We start from the raw sequence: 26,312 nt of genomic DNA, 5'->3' as shown, positions 1-26,312 counted from the left end.
TCTACAACTATTTAGTGCCAAAGATACATTATTCTGGATATTGCAGTGTGTTGCACAATATTGTAGTGGATTAATAGTAATAAATTTATACTATTAATTATGTCTTCTTAGATTAAATAAACTCATATTAATATATATACAGTAGATGTTTCATGACATAACCTCACAAATAATACAATCATGATTTCTACCAAATAAAGTCGGGATGTAACTACGTAAATAATAATAATACTACTTCATAGCCATACCTCACAAATAATAATAATAATAATAATAATAATAATAATAATAATAATAATAATAATTTGAGCACGATATTGGCATTATTTACACATGGGTTAGAGAATATTATTTCCCAGTTATATTAGTCTATTACACTTGCATCAAGATTTCCATTGCATTTGTTAATTGTACTTTATCTCAAGTATTTTATGTATGTTTTTTGTATAGACCTATACCTTCCTTAGTGTGGCGATGACCTAGTTTTATGGCCTGATACTGTTTGGAGGGATGTACTGAAGATATATTGCATTTTGAGTACCAATTTAGTACACTAAATTTGAATGACTATTGCATGCAGACATGGCAACTTTCAAAAGTAAAAAATCAGGAGAAATTTGGCAGCGAATCGTGACGTATTATGACACATCACTGATGGCAGAACATGTACTAATTCATTATAATTCAATACATTTAACAACTCTATTTGGCCTACATATATATTTTTCATTATTTATATGTGAATACTAAATACTGGGTTAGGAACATGTGACTTCTCATCCTTCAGCACGCTAGACACATTACGACTAACTGTTGTTCATACACCCGTAGCTGACTTAGCCCTCTTCAGAAACTCAGAACTAAATATTTCCAAGAAACAAAGCACAACTAACTTATTAATAGAGTAATTCAAATATGAAAATAAATTTTTTTTTACCACAGCACTCTAATACTATTTCATGTGGATTTAAAGCACTCTTGAGATCAAAAGCAATTAACTTGTGTTTCTAATGTAGGTGAATATAATGAATTCCAAAACGTCTAGGTCTATATTCAAAACAGTTTTCAAATTTGAAGACAAATCAGTCATAGGCACCACAGGTTTCTGCCTTTGATCTGGCAAAATAGTTCTAAAAGCACTTAATTTTGGCTGAAGTAGTGGATTCTTCATAGCTTCTCAAAGGTATTGAAGGTTTTTTTTTTTTTTTTTTCAGTGTACTCTTTCACAGATTTCTCAATGTGATCATAACTGATCAACACAGCATTCATTTTCCAAACATCTTATTGCAACCCGGGCGATTGGAGTGGAACATTGATGATTGATGATGATTATTGCAATGAACTTGTATGGAAATGCGGTGTTTGTTGCTGTGTCTGTATATTTAGCATGTTGAGCATGGCTCTCTTTGCAAAGACTGTGCAGACATCAGAAAAAATTTAAAGGGTCCCAGTCAATTTTGGAGATCCCAGTTTCCATGATTTAATTCACGGTATGCAAACTGCATAAGCCTATATCAAGAAGAGATTTGGCCTTGGGGTTTAACACTTGCAAATGATTTTCAAGTTTTTAATAAAAATGAGGTTAGCATTCGGCCCATCCATTGAGGCATGCAAAATACTGCCCAAAGGTAAGGAGAGTCCATATATAAACCCATCTAACAAGTGATCCGCAGTTGCCCTGCCTAGAAATACACTATTCCAATATCTTGTTGCAACTTTTGAAGATTTACATCCCTAAACCTTACACACAAGTCCATTTGTCCTCTTTGACAAATTTGTCTAATGATTCATCAAAACAAACAACATAGTCAGAGCAATGTTTAAGTCATTTTGCAAACTTTCTCTAAAATATGGGGCTAATCCATTATTTATAACATAAGAAGCCTTAGTCTTGCCCATAGTAAAGTTTTTAGCAATTTTACTGTCTGAGAACATTGTTTTACAGTAAATGCTGCAGAGGTTTCATCACATGAGTTGAGAAACATCTTTCCAGTGACAACCTGGAGAGCCCATATGGCTTCAGCTGATGTAACATCTTTATTCACACTGAAAGTCTTTAAACTCCTTTGACTTGTTTGTGACACTGCTGATTCCTTACTACCTGTGTATGTAGTGCTAAATCTTGGCTGCATATCTTCAAGTGGAGATAGAGTAGAGGTATTCTTTGTAAAGAAAAACATTGTTGGCTGGGGACGCTTAGCTTTCATGTATTTTATATGAGTAGGTCCTTTAACATGAGAAGTGACTGCTTGTTTACCCATATTACTAAGTTTGAATAATTTACAATACACTTTACATTGCATCATTTACCAACATGTCCAACCAAACACTCAGTTCTTTACTGTCTAGCCAAAGTTTATTAAATGTACTGTACACCGCTTGTTAGCCATTGTCATGAGTTTCAAGAAAGCATCCTAGAACTGAAATAAAAAAGAATAACATAAAAATGGTTGAAAGTGACACAAGGGCACAACAAAAATTGTAGAATTGTTACACACTTCTTTTGAAAAAATACCTGAAAAAGAAATGCTAAAATAGCCTGGGTTACAACAGAATAGAGCCTAATAATATCCCCTAAAATCCATCATTGGGGAAATTTCCCTGACTTTCCAGATTTTTTGTCTATTTCCCTGACTTTCGCTCAGCAAAATTTTTCCCTGACTCTCCCTGACTTTCCAGAATGTGGACACTATGCATTTCACTAGTCAGAATGTTCGGAAAATTGTTAACGAAACACCTAAGGCCAGAAAATGATGCCTTACTTATAGCAGAAATATTTGCAAGTTCTGCATTAATTAAAACTTCATATTTGAACGGAAATTTGTGTACCATGTAGTCACATGATGAAGAGATACACTTTCTAACAAACTTAAAGAATATGCACTTTTCCTCCAACTTCAAAAGTGCTCACCAAAACAAATGCAGAGTTCTCTATCATCAAATCACAATCATCATTTTTATTTGCTGGAGTATGATAATTTACATCAAGGAGAGAGGAAGAGCTCTTAATAATGTGAGGTTTCACAAACCTTGCCATCACATTTTTCAATAGTAGTTCTTTCACAAGTGAACTATGTAGTGCAAGTGGAAAGTTTTTTTTTCCCTTTATTTGTGAAGTACAAAATTATGTTTTATTTATTATGACCTAACCTGTACTGTGTAAGATTGGTGACTTGTGCATTTGTAAATAGTAGAATTCTGTTCTATATTTCCTGGAAGGATCCAGAAAGTTATATGAATTATGGAACAGGGTGTGTTGTTTTGTGGGTAATGTATTCTAGAAAATATTTCTGACTGTTCTGGAAATACGACATTCGCGATCAGGCGTATTCTAGAATGTTAGTCAATGTTCGCGATCAAAAGTAAGGTTGTGATTGGTGAGTCTAGGTGGCGATAGGGAACTCGTGCACGCTGATTGGCTGCCTCCAAGGCTGGAATTTCCTATATATATAGTGAGCGAGGCAGTGTTCGAATTAATTCGGTATCTTGAATTCTGTCGGTCTTGGTCTATCTGTCTGCGAGCAGCCTATATGGTTGACGTCCCCCAGTTTCCGGGATGGCACTCTCCTCGGGTAAGCACGCTTGAATTCCGTTCCTGCAAAAATTTTCATAATGTTCCAATTAGCTTTTCATAAAGGAGTCTGCCCTAAACTCGCCTAGATTCACCAAATTAGTTACATATGACGCCTTAGTTTTTCAGCTGGGCTTACCTGTTTGTTTCCGAGGCATTCCCATTCCTTGTTTCACTAAAATATGTAGACTGTAGTTTAATATTATTTCCCTTGGGGTTTGCCTCTGGTAGTTCTGTATCATTTGAGGTATGCTAGATTTTGGAGAACCTGTTTCACATTACTGTAAATGGCATTGTACAACTGCACTGGTAACCAGATGTATAGTTGATTTGAGATTTGAATTTACACTGCTACGAAATAAGCTATGTATATCACTGAACTTATAGCTCGTAACTTGGAATTGTATTTGGAATGTATTTGTAAAATTATTTTGTAAATAATATTTTTCAAATCCAAGGATCACGGCGATTTATTTTCGGAATCTGCTATCTAAGCCATGTCCATGCCTTTGGTAGGTTCCCAGCCCTTTTCACCTTCCTGGTTTGTTGTTCACTAGTTGGCCCTACTGATATTTACGTACATGTTTTGGTGGAGATCCGCGTAATGCCAGCTACTGTTTTTCCGAGTGTGTAGTGATTTCTTATATTGTGTGGTTTGCTCTTACCTTCCCCTTTTAACTCTGTTTGTGCCTTGTTTTGTGTTACCACTGTAGTAGCAGTAACAGTTCCTCCAAATTTGACTTCAATAAGTGGATGTACGGTATACTTGACTGAAGAGCTACGTTTGGATTCTCAAAGATATCCATAAAACTTGAGAGAAAAAGGCAAAAAGAATTATGTAAATTTGATGAAAGGAACATGAACAGCCGTTCTTCATGAGACAAAGCATGGCTCTTAGTGTTATCAGTAGTTTCATTTTTTGGGGTGAAACTGATGACTGGGTTTTCCTTTTAACTGAGGAGTGTGGTGAAATGTTATGATAATGCTTCACCTTTTCAGACAAACAAGACACATCTGCATTTAGACTGTGCTTAGGAATTTTGTAAGTCTTCTAAGTTCCCATCTGAGAATCCTTACTCACAATTTCACTTCTGAATAAAGTAACCAAAGGGTCCCACTGTAGCAAAATTCTATCTAAACACCTTCTTAGTAATAACCATTGAGTAGGCACATGCTTTAAAATTTTCCTGATCTTTGTGTTGTGTACAGTCTGAAATTCTCTGAACTTTTCTTTCCTCCTCGCACTCCTTTCCAGAATATATTGATTATACTTTCATCTACATTTACAGGCAAGCAAGCTGCACCTATCTCTGCAACAAGATTAATTAGGTGACAAGAGCAGTCTATGATGATTATGTTAACTATTTTCCCTCTTCAAACATCCTGCAACACTATTCTTTAATCCTACCATTACTGGGTGAGGAAAGCAACGGGAAACTACATCACTCCTCATTTCCCTAGTATGCCTCTTGAGTGACGCCTAGGTTGTCTATAATAGCTTTTGGTGGAGCTGTGGAGGATCAAACCAGATTCGGGCTGAATACTGTCCCCTTCAGATTTGGCCTACAATAAGCATTTATTATATTTGCCTGTATAAGACTTTAATTCATCAGAGTCGACGATATTCCCCAGCCTTGTTTAACAGAGACAGCTCCCAGCAGGTCGAGAACCGGTATTTCCAAGGGGGGAATGTATCGATTTTTTCCCTGCAGGCGATCAGCTGTCCACGTGACACAGTGAAGGAGTGAGCCAAGGTCACCAAGACACGTGGCCTGTATATGTGAATCTCCAGCGGAAGAAATTTCTAGAAATGAACGTCAGACGTCAACCAATTACGGACGATTATAGTGACACACCCCTTTCCCTGGATATGTATAAAAACCCGTGTTTCCGGAAAAAACGCTCTCTAATCTCTATGCTCCGTGCTGCTAATCGTTGCTCTACTCCGCTCAGCGCTACTCTGCTGCGTGCTGGAACTTCGAAGGGATTTCTTCTGTACACTTCAAGATGTTTATTTATTAAATCATTAATAATTGAATCTACCTTCGTTACAAGTTACGTATTTTTCATAATTAATTTCATCGCATGTGTGTCTGGGACATATTCTAAAACCATTTGTTAGTTTCAGCCTCTACTCAACGTGAAGAGAGAAGACACCGCTATGTGCTGGAACGAGTACATCAAGATGCTGCCGTGTTATGAAGAAGCAGCCTGCATCTACTTCATTTGGATTATTGATGCTACGATGTTCTACTAAAAATGTAGGCGTCTTCAAAATGGGGAGATAGCGACCCCGGGGCAGAGAGCTGACCACATGTTCCAGATCATCGGCGAAGATCCAGTTACATCATGAATTTGAGTACCCTTTAATAATGTGTATCTGTTCATCTTTGTAGAAATAATGCTTTCTTATTCATTAGTGGTAATATTTCTTTTAGTCTTGCAGTAGATTTGAATATTTTCATTCTTCTTTCCGATGGGAGATGGTACTTTTGTCATTCATGTGTGTGTGTGATTTTTGATCTCTATTAGTTTAGCTAGAACGTGTGAATGTCTTCTACGATTATTCTAGCTGTCCCATTGAATAGTCTAGAGTGTTTAAAAATTATTGTCCTCACCGATAATTAGCAATTTAATTTTGAAAATAATTTTCTTTTGAAGTCGTGTGGGACAGACTTTCGATATGTTGTGTTACGCCGGATTTCTATGTAAAAGTTTCTTCATGTGTGATTTTAGGCGCGTTAGTGTCGTCTGACATTTGTCGAATCCCTATTTCACGAATTTAGATCTCGCACATCTAGTAATAATAATAATAATAATAATAATAATAATAATGAATTTTCATCTCGGGTTAAATAAATAATTAAGGATCACGAGTTTAAATATTGCTTGATTATGCGTGTGTAATGTTAATGTGTACTCGATTAGGGTAAATATGAGCCTGGAATATGGCAGATTCTCGTTGGATCATTTATTATAGTTTATTGACTTCTGGATGGATTATTACTGTATGTTTGTGACTTGTGAATCCATTTGTTGAGTCTTATTTGGAGAATGCGTTTGTGGAACGTAATTTCTTCATGTGGAGCATGTGTAAATCGGTAGATGTATCGTTGAGTAATAATAATGTCGTGACTCATGAACCATTAAGGCGAATGCTTGTATTTGACCTTTCTATGTGCATTTTTGTAGTCGACAATTTCTTCAGGAATCAACCGCCGATTTTACCATGGACAACGTTGTTAATTTCATTTCTTTGTTAAGTGATTGCCTAGACTTCAACACATTTCAGAGGGACGTAAGATAATTTTTTCTTTGTCCGATACCATTATCGAGAGATTTCCAATATTTAGGAGTAAAAATCAGAAATTAATATTCAAAGGCTAGAATTCGCTGTAAATAGTGTAAATAATTCTCGTGTGCCCTGGTGTGAATGCTATGTGTGTGAATGGTATTATTTCAGTGTACTGTAATATTTCTTTGACCATGATTTTGAATCTTATCAGTGTCGTTTTTTTAAGATGGCATAAAATTTTTGAATTTAAACCTTTAAGGAATTTTATTGGTTATTTAAGTAGAACAAAGTTTAGAGTATCACACGGTAATGAATAAGGAAGGATCATTTCCGTGGACTCGATTCACCATTTAAATTTGTAAAGCCGAAGTTGTTAAAAATGTATCAGAAAGTGTCAAATATTAAAAGGTAACTTTTCATTTGTCAAATGAAATAATAAAAGGTAACTTTTTATTTGTCAGATAAAAATATGAAAAAGTAATTTTTTTGTTTGTTAAACGAAATATTTGAAGAAGGTTGAGGAAAACAATGATTGTACAAGCACAATAGTGCAATATAATTTAAGTCCAAGGGAGACATATTTTGAATTATATTTTGATAACATTTTAATTTAATTAATTTTCAATTTTAATTGAAATGAGATTTTATTTGACATCCTAAGGAAGGAATAATTTAGTTAAACAAATACTGAGATGAGTGAATATGATTATTTAATATTCAAGAGAAAGGAAATCAGATTAATTTAATTTTCATTTAATTTGTTAAAATTAATTAATTATTGAAAGGAGGTCCTCCTACAAAATAATTTTCATTTTGTTATAATTTCGTTAAGCCAGAAGTAGGCTAATCCAGGTGTGTATTTTTACAGAATAATGTCCGCCAACATTAAGGGATATTTGGTGCAGACAGCAATAGAAAAAAATAACTGGCAGAGAAGAATTAATTTTTATTTTATCAAGATTATTAGTCAAATTTTATTGTTGTTAAATGTGTTAGTTCACAATAAATGTCAAAACCTGTTGTTTTATATTTGTGTGTTATTGTCGCTAGTCCTTGTATCTTTCCCTGCCTTCAAAATTAAGTAAAGCCAGAAAAAGAACGGTCCACCCTCAGGACTCTTGTTCTCTGGCTGAGCTATGCCCGGTAAGAAGGGGGCAATACCCAACATACATACCATTACTGAAGCATTATCAGCACCAAAAGCTAGGCAGTTTTTTACTGGAATGCAGAATTCCTGAAAAGTTGAGAGCAAAAGGTTGGCAATGTTAGCTCTAGTAGCATCCCAAATTAGGCACAGAGAGTAGACAACTCTGAAATTCAACGAGTTCAGGCCTAGAAAATGTTACAACAATACAATATATTTTCAAGTCGCTTTTATTGGTACCATCAGCAGTGACAGAAAATGCATTCACCTGCAAATGTGATACAATTTTTGCCCTTTCTTCCATGCACATTTCTGTAATGATAGCCACTGTTTTCGTTCTAGAACACCCATATCATTTAGCAATTTCCAAATCAGGAGACATTTTGCAAAAAAACAAAGACCCCGCATGGTCGACACAATTTACAAGCAGGTTTGTATTCTACGATAAATGACGTAAATAAAGCCTTGACATTCGTCACAGGCTTTACATCTTGGTTTTTTACAGGAAAAGTTCAGTTTCTGATTTCTTTCTACACACTGGACACTCTCCTTATGTTTTTTCATTTGCACATGTTTGAGTATATCGCACTTCCCGCCATGCGCAACTGAAAAATCACACCTACATATAGGCACTGTGCAGATAGATCGAAATGCTACTATTAGCACTACATAGTGGCCTGTTTTGAAACAATAGGTGAGGCATAGTGCGAGAGTCTCAGTACAGCATGTGTGACATTAGAACAAGTTGCGGGTTTAAAGCGATTCAATTCGGGGATCTAAGTGAATCATGCAATAAAGGAAGAAACCTTGTTGTCAGTGGCCATGTGAACAGCGTTGAAGAGTTCATTTCGAATGGTTTTGGATACATCACAGGAAAAGTCACCTGACTGTCACTTTGCCGCCTTATATCGTGAAACTTAAGGTAGGCAAGGTGTAGTTAGGTAACAATTTATAAAGTTTATTTAGTAAGTATTACTTAATGCATGTTTGCTAAGTTGTACGCATTTTTATTTTGTGTTCAGGTTGACCAGAATCGTAATGTCTCTACCAGCGAATGTTCCTGTCCTGCCGGCGCCAGAGGAACTTGCAAACACGTAGCTGCGGTAGTGTATTATATAAATAATGAAAGTGTTGTCTCCAAAACAGACCATCCGCAACAACGGGGAAAACCGAGCCCGAAAACAATGTCAACAGAAAAATATAGAAAATTGAAACGCGTAGAAGAACTGTTCGATAAAAGGACTTTGGAGACATCTCTTCCCCCCTTCGAATTAACTGAGGATATTTTAAAACACATGCCTTGCAGTCTTCGTATAATGCTTCGAGCAGAAACAAGTACTGAAATCGAACAATTGTGAAGGGCCGTAGTCACCTCATTGATAGACAGGGTAGTGAATGATGTGGAGAGAGAAGAATGTGAGGAAATTGTGACATAGCTATTAGGCTACATTTACAAGTCTATAATGACGTGCGCTTGTCAGACAAATACACCTTTCGCACTGTGAGTAATGAAATGTTTTTTACCAGCCAAGTACAGATTGATACAGATCATATAATTAAAGTCCTCCTGGATACTCTATCTCAATCAGGAAGCCCTTGATGGTTTCAAGAAAGAAAGAAAGAAAGAAAGAAAATCTGCTAGCACAAAAGCACATCGGATCAAAACTAGGCAACACAATATTGATACTTTAGCTCTCGCATTTGTAACTGAATCTGTAATTGGGGGAGCTGCTTTGAACAATCTTTCTTACGGAAGTGAAATGGAAACTGAAGCAACAGAATGCTGTGGAAGTTCATTTGGTGTTCATGTTATTCAATATCGGTTAATAATCCACAAGAAACAACCTTGGATTTTTGGATCTCCAGATGGCATAGTTCTCAAAGGAAATGTAGCTGACAGAGTGTTAGAAGTGTCCATCTTCCTGTAAAGATAAACCAATAGTAGATGAGTCAGGAAATGTGCGAGAAAATGTACTCTGATGAGCAACATAACATACAGTTAAAGACAAGTCATATGTATTACACACAAATACAAATACTGATGTACGTAACTGGCTTGAGAAAATGTGATCTATATGTATATAGCAAAGCACAACAGTTGACAATACCTATTTATCAGGACAATAAGTATGTCGAGGAATGTCTCACCAAATATATTTCAATAATTTCTTGCCAAAAATTAGCAGTATTTATTAATTAATTATTTGTCAATTCTTGCTTGCTGTTGAACGCTGAACAGATCAAAATGTAAACAAAGAATATATCAAACAAACTGATGGTAGAACAATTCTTAAACTATTCTTTAATTATTGGAGGATGCAAATTCGTTAACACGCAACACACATGCATGATGTCATCCACGTGTGGAAAAAATTCTGTTGGTAATTTCTGTAATATACTGTATATTTTGATTCTCTGAATACACCTTTTTATGTGAATTCTAACACTCACAATATTGTGAGTACTCTCAACTTCCTCAGTCGTTAATCTCCCGTCATGTAAGAATGGTGGTGTCACAATTACAACACCGCGGCCAGATAAGTTAGTTCTGATGCCAGGAAATCCTTTATCGGCCATGACCTCATCGCCAGGTTGAAGGAAAGTTAATAAACCACTGTCGGTTGTTATGAATGAGTCGCTAGCTCTTCCACCGTACCATTCAGATTTGAAGGTGATCATACCACTGGGCGTGATTGCAATTAAAACTTTTGCAGTGTAGCAACCCTTGTATTGAGAATAGAAATACACTCTCTGATCTACTTGGGGAGGCTGTTCAACCCTAAATTCCGTGCAGTCAATAATGACTCGACAATTACCATAATTTCTCTTAAATGCTGGAGGCATTGTTTCTTGAATACTTTCCTTACTAGGCCAGAATATGAAATGTTTCGTACACAGTATCAGTTACATAAGCACGGTCGTAAAAATATGTCAAATCGTTGTCCTCTGAACACTGAACAGCACTCTCAAAGCAGAATAGGACAGTCCGATTTCATTTTCACTAGGAAAATCAGCAATCTGGTTTCTTTACATAATTTTGAAATGTTACAGTTTGGTAATAACGCAAGCAGCAAGGCAAAGACGTTGAATTTCACACCTGTTAAATCATGCATTTGTGTATTGTTCCTTATGGAACTGTGGCCTTGGAAACCTGGACCCTTGATGTCTGAATGATAGTCTTCCGTTCCACACATTTTATCATGTTTCGTAATGTCCCCTCCCAGACCGAAATTAAGTGGAATACATGCTTGTGTATTTACGTTGTTTTCATTTATTGAACAAGAAAACATGAAGTCTGAACAATGAAAATCAGATGCATCTGTTCCCACGGATGCATCCTTGATTATGTTACTTGGGAAAACTGTACTTGAAAATTTTCTGTCTGATTCTTCCTTTTCCAATCGCTTGAGTTGTCTGTGAAAGCACTGTAAGTTGAGCCCCGGCAACACATTCCTCTTCTTGTATTCATCTGGAAATACTGTCGGAGCATAGGCTGGACTTAGTGGGTGTACAGATCTTCTGTTTCTGATGAAATGTGCACTACATATTCTTGAGTAAGTCATAGGTTGCCAAAGTGATCCATCAGTGCTAAAAATTAAAACCAAAATTAAATTAAATCAGATCAATTGAACTTATTGCAAATATGTGCAGTACGTATGTGTAGGCCTACTTACTTCGTTCAGTTGGTGCCTTCCTGGATTCACCGAAACAAGGAAACTCTTAACTATAAGCACTTTTACTGCATCATATTTCTTTTTTTGATGTTTTGGCCAAAACATATATTAAGACATACAACCAAGAAGCACTACTACGTGACGTAACACGAGCACTTATACATGTCCTGCCCCGGGTAGATGTCTATGGCATGCTACTTCTGAGGTTAGATTACTCGCTTGCAACTTACACTTCCTATTATTAAGCTATTTGAGTATTTGACTGTATTATAGACCAAAGAAGAGCACATGGCCAGGTACCGTGCCTGGTATTGACATCTGGTTGTGATTATTAGAACTACTATCGACCAGCCATACTCAAGTAATAATAATAATAACTTAAATGTTTCCACCTTTTCAATACAATATATTCACAAATTTACAAAATTATACGGTACTAGTTTCGACCCATCTAGGGGTCATCATCAGCCGTATTGAAGCAAAGATCATTTGTGGCGAAATCCTAAGACAATATTATTTTAAAGAATAACAAGTGAAATGAGATGTTATGGTAATAGTTAATAATACAAGGAATATACATAATAAGAGGTTTTTAACAAAGAATAAAGTATAAATGGGGTGTTGTAAAAATTATAATCATGGAAATCAGTAAGTTCTTGTATTGAAATGAAATATGGCTTAGGAAGAGGGCTTAAGGTGGGGCTGAAGGGTGCGGGAGAAAGTGTAATTGTCTTGGAAAAGTACCTTTGATTAAATTTAGGATTGAGTTTAGGTTGGCTGCATTATTGTTTCTGAGGAAAGTGATAAATAGATTATCCTTTCTATAAAATGATTGCTGAAGCCGTTGAATTTTGCGATTCCGCGGATTGTGTTGAGTTCGTTTTTTAGATCTTTATTGGACATAGGTATGCTGAAGGCTCGGTGAACTAGGCTGTTGTATGTGGCTCGTTTGTGGGACTGGGGGTGCACTGAATCTTGGCGAATGGTGGAGGCTGTTTGAGTGGGTTTTCTGAAAATTTTATAACTGAAAGAATCTGAGTTTCTAGTGATGGTTAAATCTAGAAAGTTGATTTTTTGATTTGATTCGGATTCTAGTGTGAATTTGATATGAGGATCAATATTGTTGAGTCTTAAGAGGGTGGTGGGTGCGTTAATTGATTTCTCATTCATGATTACAAAGACATCGTCGACATATCTGGCCCAAAAGAGAATGTTTTCGAATTCGTTGTCAATTTTGGTGTATTCGAGGAAGTCCAGGTATATTTCTGCTAAGATACCTGAGGCCGGTGACCCCATTGCCAAACCATTTTGTTGATATATGACATTGTCAAAAGTGAAGAAGTTATTGTCGATGATAAGTTTTAATATTGTGATAAAGTCTTGTATCTCTAGTTTGCTTAAGTGGCTGTTTTTGTTTAAATTGTTTATAATTATCGGAATTAATTTTGATACTTGTATGCTTGGGTACATGTTTACAATATCGAAAGAGTGGATGGAGTGATCCGGTTGCAAATTGAACTTGTTTAGTTTTTCTACTAGCTCAGATGTGTTTTTAATAGACTTTTTGGATAAGAATTGATAATTTTTTCTTAAGAAACATTGGATGAATTGTGATATTCTGTATAAGGGGCTTGGTCTATAGTTGATAATTGGCCGGATGGGAATTCCGGTTTTGTGAATTTTGGGAAGAGCTTTAGCAGTGGGGAGTCCTGGGTTCATATGTATGAGTTTGGATTTTTCCTGTTCGGTAAATAAAAATGAAGTGTTTTTAAGAGTTTGTTTAAGTAGTTTTTGAATTTTTTGGGTGGGGTCTTTTTTGATTATGGAAAATGAGCTGTCTGTGAAAAAGTTTTTTGTTTTTTCAATATATACTTTTTTATCCATGATAACTGTTGCATTGCCTTTGTCAGCTTTGGTTATGATGAGTTCGTTGTCTTTAATTTTCTTCTTGAGGGCGTATATGCGCTTTTGTTCAGCAATTTTTTCTTTATTATTGAGGTTATTTGCGGGGTTGGTTAAATTGTGGAGGATATCAGTCAGTTTCCTAAGCCATATTTCATTTCAATACAAGAACTTACTGATTTCCATGATTATAATTTTTACAACACCCCATTTATACTTTATTCTTTGTTAAAAACCTCTTATTATGTATATTCCTTGTATTATTAACTATTACCATAACATCTCATTTCACTTGTTATTCTTTAAAATAATATTGTCTTAGGATTTCGCCACAAATGATCTTTGCTTCAATACGGCTGATGATGACCCCTAGATGGGTCGAAACTAGTACCGTATAATTTTGTAAATTTGTGAATATATTGTATTGAAAAGGTGGAAACATTTAAGTTATTATTATTATTACTTATATATTGTTCAATACGGACCAAAAACATGAAATTCATAACCATCAGCCATACTCAGCCATATATCAACAGAACGAGGAAATGTGCAGGAGTTTAAAATAATATGAAAATTCCTGAAATTGCTTTGAAAACCAAGGGATCGGTCCCGGCGATCGGGAAGAACGATGAAAAGTCAGGAGTCTCTCGCTTAAATCGGGAGAGTTGGCACGCCTGTGCACGTTTCTGTACCGGTGTGTGTGTGCATGTGTGCGCGCGTGTGCGTGCGTGTGTAGGGGGGGGGGGGGGAGGGATTTGTATGTAGATGAAGAGAAGTATAGTGATGAACACTAACCCCCAACAGGAGGAATTAACCAAATGCATTTTCAGCTTGAATCCAGGCCCCTCTGGACTGAAAGCCAGTACAATGACTAATCAGCCAACAATGCAGACAGACAATAAATGAATAATACGATAAACCTTTCGAGTGCATAAACAAACCTTACTTTACATTCTTCAGTAAGAGTCATACGCTTACTGGACAAGTTGTGCAGGTACGTCGCATCCACGTTAAGCCATTCGCCGAAGATTTGATCATGCAATTCCACAAAATTGCGGGGATGCTGATGTCGGCGTTTTGCCTGCTGTTCCAACATTCCCAGAGATTTGCAATGCGGTTTAAGATAGGTGATTTTTCAGGCCATCAAAAGGTAATAGGGTGGGGGAGTGTTCATAAAACCAGTCGCATATGTGTCCTACCCGATGAACTTTGCTGTTGTCATCTTGAAAAATCAGGATATTTATAGTATACTCAGCAAGTAGATGTTAACTGAAAGACAACACATGATCATACAGAATGTTTAAATAAACATGCTGGTTTATGTTAGTGGTCACCTTAGTGAGCGGGCCCAATCCATGATACGAAAAACACCCCACAATATAACAGACCCACCTCCAGCTTGAACCTGACCTTGCACACAACCAGGATGAAATGCTTCATTTTGGCCTTAGGTACATGCGGCGATGTGCGTCATGGAATATAGGCAGAAACTTGATTTGTCTGACCACATTACATTCTGCCAGTTAGCTACTATCCACATCTGACGATTTCTAGCCCACGGAAGATGCGGTTTTATGTGCCTGTGTGAGCCATGGCCTCTCACGACGTAACAGACTCCAGATGTTCATTGCATGCAGTTCCCATCGCAATGTTCTTTAGCTGACAGATTGTGATGGACCTTCATTCACTGACTGCAGCAATTCCTGTCAGGTTTGGAAGCGATTTTGATTCACAAGCCGTGAAACACGTCTCCGGTCTCTCTCAGTCAGGATCTTTTACCAACCACAATTCTGATGTCGGGTTTCATGGCCATGTGTAGTACACCACTGCTTGTACGCACGTTGAACAGTCCACTGTGAAACGCCAACACCGTATGGCCATGGGTACGACTAAACACAATTGCCCGTTTTTGACACTCTGTAACATCCTTACATCTATCCATGTTAACGTACAATGTCCGCTTGAAACATCAATGTCTCATCGATTGCTACTGCCTTATGGTCACGTAGAGGCAGTGCACTTGTGGTTGAGCACGAGACTCATTTGCTGCGCCACTTGTGCAGACTTAACGATCCATCTGTGTGTGTGCACTACAGTGACTAATTTTTTGTCCAGTGAACTTATCTACTAGGCTGAGGATTAAAAATAGAAAATGACAGCACACAGAAGTAATGATTTTAAAGGAATTCACATGTACAACAATATCAAACCAATAAAATTCAATACAGACCATTTAAATTGAGAACGTTGTTTTAAAAGCCATTAGCAAGGCTCATTTAAAAGCTTAAAATATTACCTTTGCTAAAGAACTTCTCTGGATTTATTATTGCCCAAAGACTGACAACATCATAAAATGCTGTAATAATAACACCACCATTCCTCTCTATGGCAGCAATGACAGGCTCCGGGGCCCACTGTACCTCTATGTTGATTTTGGACTTAAACTGATCAGCTCCCTGGAACAAAATTACCGTTTAATACAAACAAGTATGTAATAATTGTCATATTGCCTCCCATATTTACATTTAACAGAGAGATATGAGGATAACTGTATTATAGTCATGCACAAATAACAACATGGTACATAGAGGTTTGAAATTGCACTAATTCTGGTAGTGTTTTTTGTTTTTTTTACAATTTGGCTTTACGCTGCACTGACATAGATAGGCCTTGTGGCGATGGTGGGATAGGAAAGGGCTAGGAGTGGGAAGGAAGTGGCCATAGACTTAATTAAGGTGCAGCGCCAGCTTTGTCTGGTATGGCCACCTCCCAAACAGGGGCATATTTTCCTTGCATGCAAGGCATTCATTGCATGCATTATGATAGCTCAAAGAAATGTCTGAAGTGATGTCAAGCAGGAAGCACGGATTACCCCGTAGCGAGATGAGCTCTCTTCGGGACGGATCCCATATGGCTGCTCCATTTTCCAGGACTGGTCTTAACGACATTAGCCAGCCCAAAGCTGTGTGGAGGTTTTTTGGATTTAGGTGCTGTTGCTATTAATCCATTCAAAGGTAGAAGGTCCTTTTAGTCAGCTGAACTTGGTGAAAATAGAGATGTGTAAATGCCTTGCGTAAGACAGGAACCTCAGCTGCATATTCTTCTAATTTTAATTAGATATGTTGTAGTTATTCATCCACTTAATGCATCAATATTCCCCCATGTAGTGACATTTTAACCCAATTAGTGACTTCATGATAGTTGGAAACACTGAATCTAGCAGCTGCCCAAGTTCAGTGAATATTACCCAACAAACACTTAAACTGAGCAAATAAGGTCTATTCACTTTACAGTATTATTGGCTTTCTTGCATAAACAAATAAGAAAATAACATAAATATTAATATTTCTACTCTTTGTTAATGTGGAGAAAAAATATTCCATTTGACTGAACACAATTTATAGGCTGACCTAACAGAAAAGTTAGGGTATAGAACCTGGAATAAGAACGTTTATAATGCAGAATGTCATTTCATCAAATAAAAAGAGCATTTTTTATATTCTTTAAGTCACACCAAATAAAAATAAAATCAATCTGAAAATATATGCAAGCACCAGGCTATATCACCATTGTGTCTGAAAATATTGCTGACAATGTTGTCGAAGAAGTACTGACACGCAGCAGGTATATCTTAATACTTTGATAGAAATTTGCACAATATTGAACCTTAGATAACTGAACTTTACAGGCCAGAGTTTTAGACTGAAATACAGTATTTCACATAATTTTTTTTGGCACCACAGAATGATTGTAAGAAATTTTTATTTTCTTCTTCAGTAAATTGATCGAAGTCTATGGAAAATATTTTGATATAGTTCGACATTAATCCGAATTGCTTGTTGTTTTAAGGGGCCTTAATCCGAATTGAGGGCAATGTTCACTTCTGAACACTTCAAAGATAAGACTGCGGTTTAAATCCAGCAGTTCCTATTGAATTGACCACTGATCTCCATAGTGGTCTTCCTGAGCTTTATAAATTGTGCACATTGGTTACTATTCTCGTTACATAATCTGCAGAACGTTCTTTCTCTGCCCTAAAGTGAATAAAATCCTTCGTTCACAATTCTCAAAATCAGAGTCATCTCTTTGCATCAGGAATGATGTCTATAGAGAAGGATAATCTTGTCGAGTTGGAAGCATGTGAGGAATTCTACAGTGACATCACTATTGAATTCTGAAAAAAAAAAAAAAAAGAAAATATATATATATATATATAAAAATCAAAAAAATCGCAGGGTCGACTTCACCTACATGTAATTAGTATCAAAGGGTAGGAAAGGGTTCAACTATTCAATACCATTAGCTTGTATAGTGTCTTATATAACTGGGACTAGTTTCGACCCCATACACACTCGGTCATTTTCAGCCACGATCCAATTGGAAAAACATATGCTCACAGACAATACATAATGAATTAAAACAATCTGGTATGTTTCAATTTACAATCCAAATTTTAAAACACTGACGAAGTTCGAACAACACATCCAAAATTGAAATCAAATTACACTTCAAAACTGTTGCTGTTGGTGCCGAACTATGTCGTCGCTCCGACAGCAACCAAATGTTCCCGAGTTGATTTGGGAGTTGGCATTCCCCATCTGCATAGATGAGCCACTTGGTTTATAAATTATGTTTTGTACAATAGTAATATGGGTAATGGTTTGTTGAAGGAGAACATTCATAACTTGAATAGGTACTCCTTTTCATCAGATGTAGTGATCTATTGTTTAATTTGGTTTGAAGTGAATGTACCTATGTTCCTCATAAATTGTGTGCATTTGGTATGGATACCAACACCCTTTGATAGTGATCAATTGTCAATACGGACCATAATGAAATTCATAACCTATAACTGTAATTAGGGCGAGTAGAATTTAAATTTATTAAATACATTTTGCTACTTCATGGTTACTCGTTCCATGCCTCTGTGAGGAATCCACGATACTCTACTGAACACAAATATAAGCTTTCAGCTGTACTATTATTGACATACATATAACTGAATAACACAGTCCTATGAAATGACCAAATAACATAAACTATTTGTAGACCCAATTGGGGGCATCAATAGTTTTCTTTTGAGGTGTATTTGATGATATCCAGATAAACATAGGTTTTTGGCAGTGACTATGGAGACATCTGTTGGGCAATGACTTATTTATTACCAAGCAAGTGGCTACGCAGGTTGGGTCACATAGCGGTCAGCTTGCTTCGGGAGATAGTGGGTTCGAATCCCACTGTCGGCAGCCCTAAAGATGGTTTTTTGTGATTTTCCACTTTCACACCAGCCAAATGCTGAGGCTGTGCCACAGTCGCTTCCTTCCCACTCCTATCCCATCGTCGTCATAAGACCTATCTGTGCCAGTGTGACGTAAAGCAAGTTGTAATATATGAAGCCATCTCCTTTCAGTTTTGACTCAGTTAAAATGTAACTGTTAGGCTTTTCAGTCTGCTGAAACTTATTTTGAGTAAAAATTTGTATAAACTATCTGAAAAAGAAAACATGTGGTAACAAAATTATACCTGAAAAAGAAACAACTTAATTAAAATAGAATGGCCAGGTGACTTGCCTTTCCGCATGTTCTTCAAAGCGTTTTCAACCACTGACCAGGTCAGGGAAGGCTCACTTTCACACTCCTTCACTTTCAGCTTCTGAACTTTCTCCTTCCTTCTCCACTGCATCTTTTCCATCGTATAACTGCACAAAATAGTTCCTCATCACTTGTCTTATGTACCTGTCTCTCTCCATACAACCATTCCACCCTCATTTCCTATAACTTTCACCGGTACATAAGGTTTTCTTCTATTTTTCATAATGCTGTAAAAGAGTTTTTGCTGTCCTTTTCTAATTTGGCAGTGAAATCCAACCAACATTTTTTTCTTTCTCCGATTTAATTAATCTCTTAGCTTTCCCTTTGGATTTTCAATAAATGGCGTTCCGATTTTCAGGCATTATATTCCTGTGTTAGACAGTACTCATATAAATTTAACCACTATTTGAAAGTGAAAATCATACTAAACTATAACTAAATTTCAAACTTTCGTGTGTTTGCAGCCAAAGTAATGTACTTTGTTGACGTGAATTGAGTTTAGTTTTTTCTCTTTTCCTATATTAATTGATTTACATAATTGTTGCATCATTTAACAAGGTGTTTATTCCTAGCATTTATGTTCTATCAGGTTATTAGTTACCGGTGAATATCAGCTTTAAGTGGGTGATCTGTATCTGTTTAAATTTTTCGGGATGTTACTTCTGTTTATTTTATATGAGAACCTGGGTGGTGGTGTGCTAACTTGCATCTTAATATATTTTCTTCATATTTTACATAATTTTCAAGAATTTTCTCTTCACATAGTAATATTTTGAGTTTATTCCACGTTAATTTATATTCCAAAATATTTGAATGAATTTTCATATTAGTAAGATACGTGCTGTACAGGTAATTGTTGTGACCTTATTATCTACATCATCTTGAATTGGTGCATGATGACATTGCACAACATCCCATTGTTAATTTGCCATTGTTATTGGCCTTTTTCCTTGGTTCAAGGTGGCCTTGGCGAGTGTAGTCTTTGTTTTATGTTTATTATTGTAGTGGCATTTGACGTGAGAAGATGCCGTGACGCTGTCGTGTTGTGGTTGTTGTGCCAGCTTGTAACTGAAATTTTGGTTGTAGGCCGTGTTAATTGTGTAATCTGGTATTTTTCGTATTATGATTTATTTGTAATTTGGTTCGAATTTGAGACTATTTCATTATTTTCTATCTGGTGATGTGCCTTGCCATATCTCAATTTGGGTAACATGCTGTTCTCAGTCAAGCGTACTTCACGGAAGGGAAACTTCTTGTTCTTACTTTAATTTTCATTCTTATGTTTTAATAATAATAATAATAATGTTATTGGCTTTACGTCCCACTAACTACTCTTTTGGTTTTCAGAGACGCTGAGGTGCCGGAATTTTGTCCCGCAGGAGTTCTTTTACGTGCTAGTAAATCTACCGACATCAGACTGAAGTATTTGAGCACCTTCAAATTACCACCGGACTGAGCCAGGATCGAACCTACCAAGTTGGGGTCAGACGGCCAGCGCCTCAACTTTCTGAGCCACTCAGCCTGGAATATGTTTTTCTGTGGGTCCTTGTGACCTTCATTGTGTTATGCAATCTCATCATTCTTAATTTTGTGAGTTAAGTCTTGATGTTTACCAGTGTACCGGATCATGAGATGTGAAGTACAAAGTCAAATATATCTCAAATAAAGGAAATATTATCCAACATGAATTGAAAGAATAAGGTATGTGTAATTTTTTTGGTTGATCTAACTAATTAAATATGATAGTAACACTAATACAAAATAATTGCCAGAAAATTGACTTAGTTAATATGATGGTGTACGAAAAGAAAATATCCTACTTAATGATGTACTTACTGGAGACTTAAGAGACAGGTACACAAATTGATTTAAGGAAGGAGAAACAATAATGTTAACATAGCCTCACCAGGGGAGGAGATATGTTATGGATTTAAACTTTTTGGATAAGCTAGGGAGATATTTATTCACAAATACAGTATACTGTACACAGGCATGCTAAGAATCATGAATTTAACAGCAGGGTTACATTCTCTTATAGCTAGAAGACATTGCATTGTAACTTTCCCACAACTTTTATTGTTTGTTTAAATAATAGCAAAATGAGTGCATATTGTATGTCTACAGGAAGTCTACTGAAAGCCTGTATTCCAGAGAATTTAAAACTAATTTTTGCCATATTAAAAAGAGCCAGGTCACCAGCATGTCTTGTCATACGGATGGTGAGTGTGCTATTTACCAACTGATGAGCCAAATTTAGCACACTGGGGCGAAACACTGGCAACCAGGAGTGAGTTTGCAGAAAAATTTATAAAGTCTAATAACAGACCAACTACATTGGTATTATAAATTTACTCATTCGGGATAAATATTTCAGGTTCCCTATGGGAATCAACATCTATATCATCTGATGGCCAGGCAGGCATCAATTTTTGGAAATGAGACAAAGTCTCTCATAGGACATTGGCACTGCCAGTGGCTCCAAGTAGCCTACGGAGTGGCCTCTATGGTATCCACTAACCAACCATCTTGGTGGATGTGCTATTTACCAACTTCAGCTGGAAAATTTATAATGTCCAATAATGGACCATTTATATTGGTATTATAGACCCCATCATTCCGGTAGTCTGACCCGATGGGCCATTCCAATTAGATCTTTCAATTTTGATGTTCGACACATCTGTGGCAAAGAAAATGTGATTGTGGATGGCATGAGCCATATGTTTGGTGATGTTTCGAACAATACCAACAAAATTCAAACCCCTAAATTACCTGATTTGTGTATGTGCTTATATGGGTGTGTTAATGCCTTATTGACTAATTTTCCCCTGTTGTACCAAGACATTACTAAGCGTCAATGTGCTAATTCTGAGTTGAAACCTATCATTGACAGTATTAATGCTGGTAAACCTGTTAAACCATATTTTCTCAAGAACAGTGTTCTGTGTAGCAAGTCGCAAAATGACCATAAGATGAAAATTGTTTGCTCTCATATTCTTATCCCTGTTTTTTCAAATACTATCATGATACTAGTTTGGGGGGACATTTGGGTGTTTTTAAAAATAGACAAAGATCAGGCATGCATTTATTTGGAAAAATATGGATACTGAGGTTAGAGAATTAGTTAAAACTTGTAAGCAGTGTGCCATTAGTAAAGCTGCTGTCAACATTCATATTGGGATGTTAGCATCATCTCTTGCAACACGGCCCATGGAGAGGCTGTTTATAGACTATTGGGCCCGTTACCTAGAATGGTCTGGGGGCACTGGTTTATGCTTGTGTGCGTTGATGGTTGTACCCATTTTTCCTGGATTGTCCCGACCCACTTTACTAACACTCTCACTACCATCGATTGTTTGAACTCCATCTTTTCATTGCTTGGACCTTCCAAGTTCATTGTTTCTGACAATGCAAAATCTTTTACCTCACTTATTTAGAAGGTTCTGTTTTGTACTTTCCATATCTCATGTTACCACCACGCCCTATTATCCCCAGCCTTCATTTAGTGAGAGGATGAACAGAAACCTAAAATCTGCTCTAATTACATTTCATAGTGATAATCATGCTAAATGGGATACTTTCCTCCACTTGTGCAATATGCATTTAACTCTCCGGTACATGAAACGCATATGCAAACTTCCATGGCAATCATGTTCAATTTTACACCCAATTCTCCTCTGTCTAACCTAATGAATATTGACCAGCTTTTCCCTGATAACAAGAATCTTGATCGAGAAATGTGGCATAAGGCTAAACAGAGATTAACTGTTTCGTATCAAAGAGCTGCTGAAAGATACAATAAAGGTCGCTGACCTGCTAAATTAATTATCGATGATGACGTTTTAGTGAGAAGTTATCCAAATAGCAAGGCCGTGAATAAGTTTGCTTCTAAATTAACCCCTCGTTTCAGTGGTCCTTGCACTATTCTAGAGTTTTTCACTCCTGTTACTCTATTAGTGACACTAATACTATGTGTATTAGGCGAATTCACCTTAGCCAAATCAAATCTGCTTGAAATTATGTAAATAAAAGGTTAAGATTATATGCTCAAGCTTCTTTTAACTAAATTGTATTAGCAGTTATATAATCTTGGAAGACTTGATGCTTGTTATTAGTATTACTAGGAATTAATTGATGTACTATTCCTTCAAGTTATAAATTAAATGTATGTTAAAGGTAATAGTACCTTAACGATGATGTGGATCCACAAGGTAATAAGCAGAGCCCGGATTATATGTAATTACATATTCTGTTCCCATATATGTAGTTAGAAGTAAAGTTAAAATGTCTGTGAATAACACTAAAAATACCATTATTTCAGGAGTTTAAAGTTACATATTTTTACATATTTCGATGCATAACAAATATTTTGATAAATATTACATATTTTAACTATTTTGAAGGATTTAGCACATTTGAAAGAAAACACTTTTTTTTTTTCACTACTTTTACATCAATTTTAGTTTTTTAATTAAACACTTGAAAATAGTTTTAAAAGCCTGTACTTCTCTAACATCTAAAAATAATTTAATAATTTAAAGTGAGGAATTCTGTCAAAGAATCGCGTCCCTTAGCTATGTTGATGGTGAAAGCCTTGGGTGTCTCAAGCTGTGTCTATCAATTTTCCCTTGCACAAACTTTGTCACATTGTTCTCCTCTCAGATTTAGTGACTCTTCTTTTCTGATCCCTTTGTCGATCCTCGGTTTAATGTCATATATCAAAAGCGCCCTTTCTCTCTATCTTTCTTTCTTCTTCTTCAGTTATTGCCCATGCTTCACTTTCATGAAAGGCTACACTCCAAACAAAATTCTTCAGAAACATTTTTCTAATAAACATATTTGTGTTTGAGATCAAATTTCTTCTCTCTTAATAAGGACCATTCTTGCTTGAGCAAGTCTACAATTAAATATTTCTTTGCCAGGTAATTTGAAAAATGCACCAATTACTTCATGTGAAGTTGAAAGGTCTCTTTCTATAAGAACATCTTAACAAACAAAAGGCATTCGATGACTGCAGAAAATTAGGAAAAATATTTAGTTATTAATTCTTACAAGACGAAACTTGGACACTACTGTACAGCACAGTGGTAAAGCCAGAGGGTCTCTATGCTTCAGAGAGCCTGACAATGAATAAAAAGGGTGAGCTTCAAGAACTCAAAATAAAGGAGAGGAGAATCTTAAGGAAAATTTTAGGACAACAAAAAAATGCTGATGGGGAGTGGAGGAATAAAAAAAATGATAATCTCTACAAATTCACCGAAAAAAATCTCTGTCACCATGTGAAAGCGAAGGCCAAAATTATATGGGCATCTAGAAAGAATAGATGAAAAACAGCTAAGAAAGTATTCAAATACATCACTGGACTGAGAGCTATGACGATGTGGGTCGAAGAGGTAAAAAGAGATGCAATAGAAAGTGGACTTACAATGGATATGATTCACAACAAAAAAGAATTTAGAAGCCGAGTGGACATCAAAACATTCCAGGAGAAACCACCAAAATGTAGACCCAAATTGGCTATATCTGAAAAAGAAAGGAAGATTAGAAGTGAAAGGATGAAGAGGTTCTGGGAGGAGAAGAAGAAAAGGAAGAGAAATCCTTAAGTTCAATGCGGTCCATACGTGGCCAAATTTGGAAACAAGAAGAATTGTGCCTCCAAATGAAAATTAAAGGTTCAGTTAGTTAAAAATAAATTGCTTATCCAAACTGAAATTAAGTGGACTAATTGACATTAATACTAAAAGATTTGGTACAACAAATAATTAGGAAACTTCTAAAGTTATTCTAGAACTTCTTAATCAGTTTAATGGTGCTGTAAGCTCCTCTGGCCCTTCGCTGTTGCCTTCTAATTATGTTGCAGCTATATGGACGTCCAAGTAACATCATCTCTGCTGAAGAAGCAATCGAAGATTTGGTGGTGCATTGCTTGTGGTGCACTCCTTCTGTGGAGTATTTAAAGAACTAACAACAGCTTTGGCATGTGATGATCTTACTAGCCATGTCTTCATCGCGAACGTGTGCCTTGTACAATACTGACATACCATTTTGGAACTTGTGATGACTTAAAGTATGACACATGCTTCAGTATTATCTTTCAGGTTGATGACCGTTCTCTAATTATTATTGTGCTGTTCTGTGAACATTCTTTCCTTGAGATGTTATCCTTCGCATCACTTGATTGAGATAATTTTGGCTATTATGGTGCAATGTTTCGAACAGTTAACTAGAAAAACGTTAAACTACTCATCTCTTCATTGAGATAACTTTCATTTGAGTTTTGCGGGAGAAGAATGTGACCTTAGCACGGAACTTAATAACATTTGGAAATATTTGGAAATTTGTGTCATTGGTGTTGTTACAACTTAATTTTTCATTTCCTTAAGTTACGAGGAAATGCAACTGGTTTACATTTGAGCGCTATCTGTTGGCGTGACTATTAACTAAACGTTCATCCAGTAGGTGACGCATCAAGTGGCCACTATATATAACTGTGACAATGTGGCAAATAATCAGATACAAATAAAAAGTGTGACCTTTGTAGTTTTGAAGAAGATGGAGTCGTATTCAGATGGATTTCTGCATTCATTGCAAAAGATGAAGTACAGAAGTTTGGAATATGATCCTGGCTAAGGATCAAACTAAGAATCATTCCTAAAACCTTAACACCGGCGCAAGACGTCGAAATGTTTCGTTTCACCTTCAGTTCATCTTGGACAATTATTGTTTTGATGCCCTTGTAGTAGTTTGAATTTTCATCATGTAACCTTATCTTAATTAAGTAAATATTGATTCTGGAACTTTAAATGCAATGATCAAATATTCATCATCATCATCATCGTCATCATCATCATCATTTCCCTTTATCCAGCTGTAGCCAGGTAGGGGCAAATATGGTTCCTCTCCACTTTCTTCGGTCTTTTGGTAAATTCTAAATCGAAATTTTATGTATTAACAATAATTATAGAAAATATGATTTTCATTCAGTCATTTATATCTGACACCTTCTTACCGTATGAGATATTCGAGAGTTTATTACAAAGTGTATCAACAACTAAGCATTGCTGATGAGGTAGTACTGTTATGCCATCACAGTAGCAAACTAACTGGCTATGATGGTTGTTGTTGTGATTGTCTTTAT

The 26,312-nt window shown here is 36.2% G+C and overlaps 1 protein-coding gene across 1 annotated transcript in view; it reads right to left on the bottom strand.

The window, feature by feature from the left end:
• The window catches only part of mRpL15 (mitochondrial ribosomal protein L15), a 162,094-nt gene that overhangs the window by 14,613 nt on the left and 121,169 nt on the right, over positions 1 to 26,312 (bottom strand). The window contains exon 4 of the mRNA XM_067145472.2: positions 15,883 to 16,042. Within this exon, the coding sequence (XP_067001573.1) occupies positions 15,883 to 16,042 (160 nt within the window). The remainder of the gene's footprint in view (positions 1 to 15,882; positions 16,043 to 26,312) is intronic.

This window comes from Anabrus simplex, chromosome 4 (genome assembly GCF_040414725.1).
Source record: "Anabrus simplex isolate iqAnaSimp1 chromosome 4, ASM4041472v1, whole genome shotgun sequence".
NCBI classification, from domain to species: domain Eukaryota; kingdom Metazoa; phylum Arthropoda; class Insecta; order Orthoptera; family Tettigoniidae; genus Anabrus; species Anabrus simplex.
The sequence above is the reverse complement of the archived record's forward strand: the minus strand, read 5'-3'. Positions and strand labels throughout refer to the sequence as shown.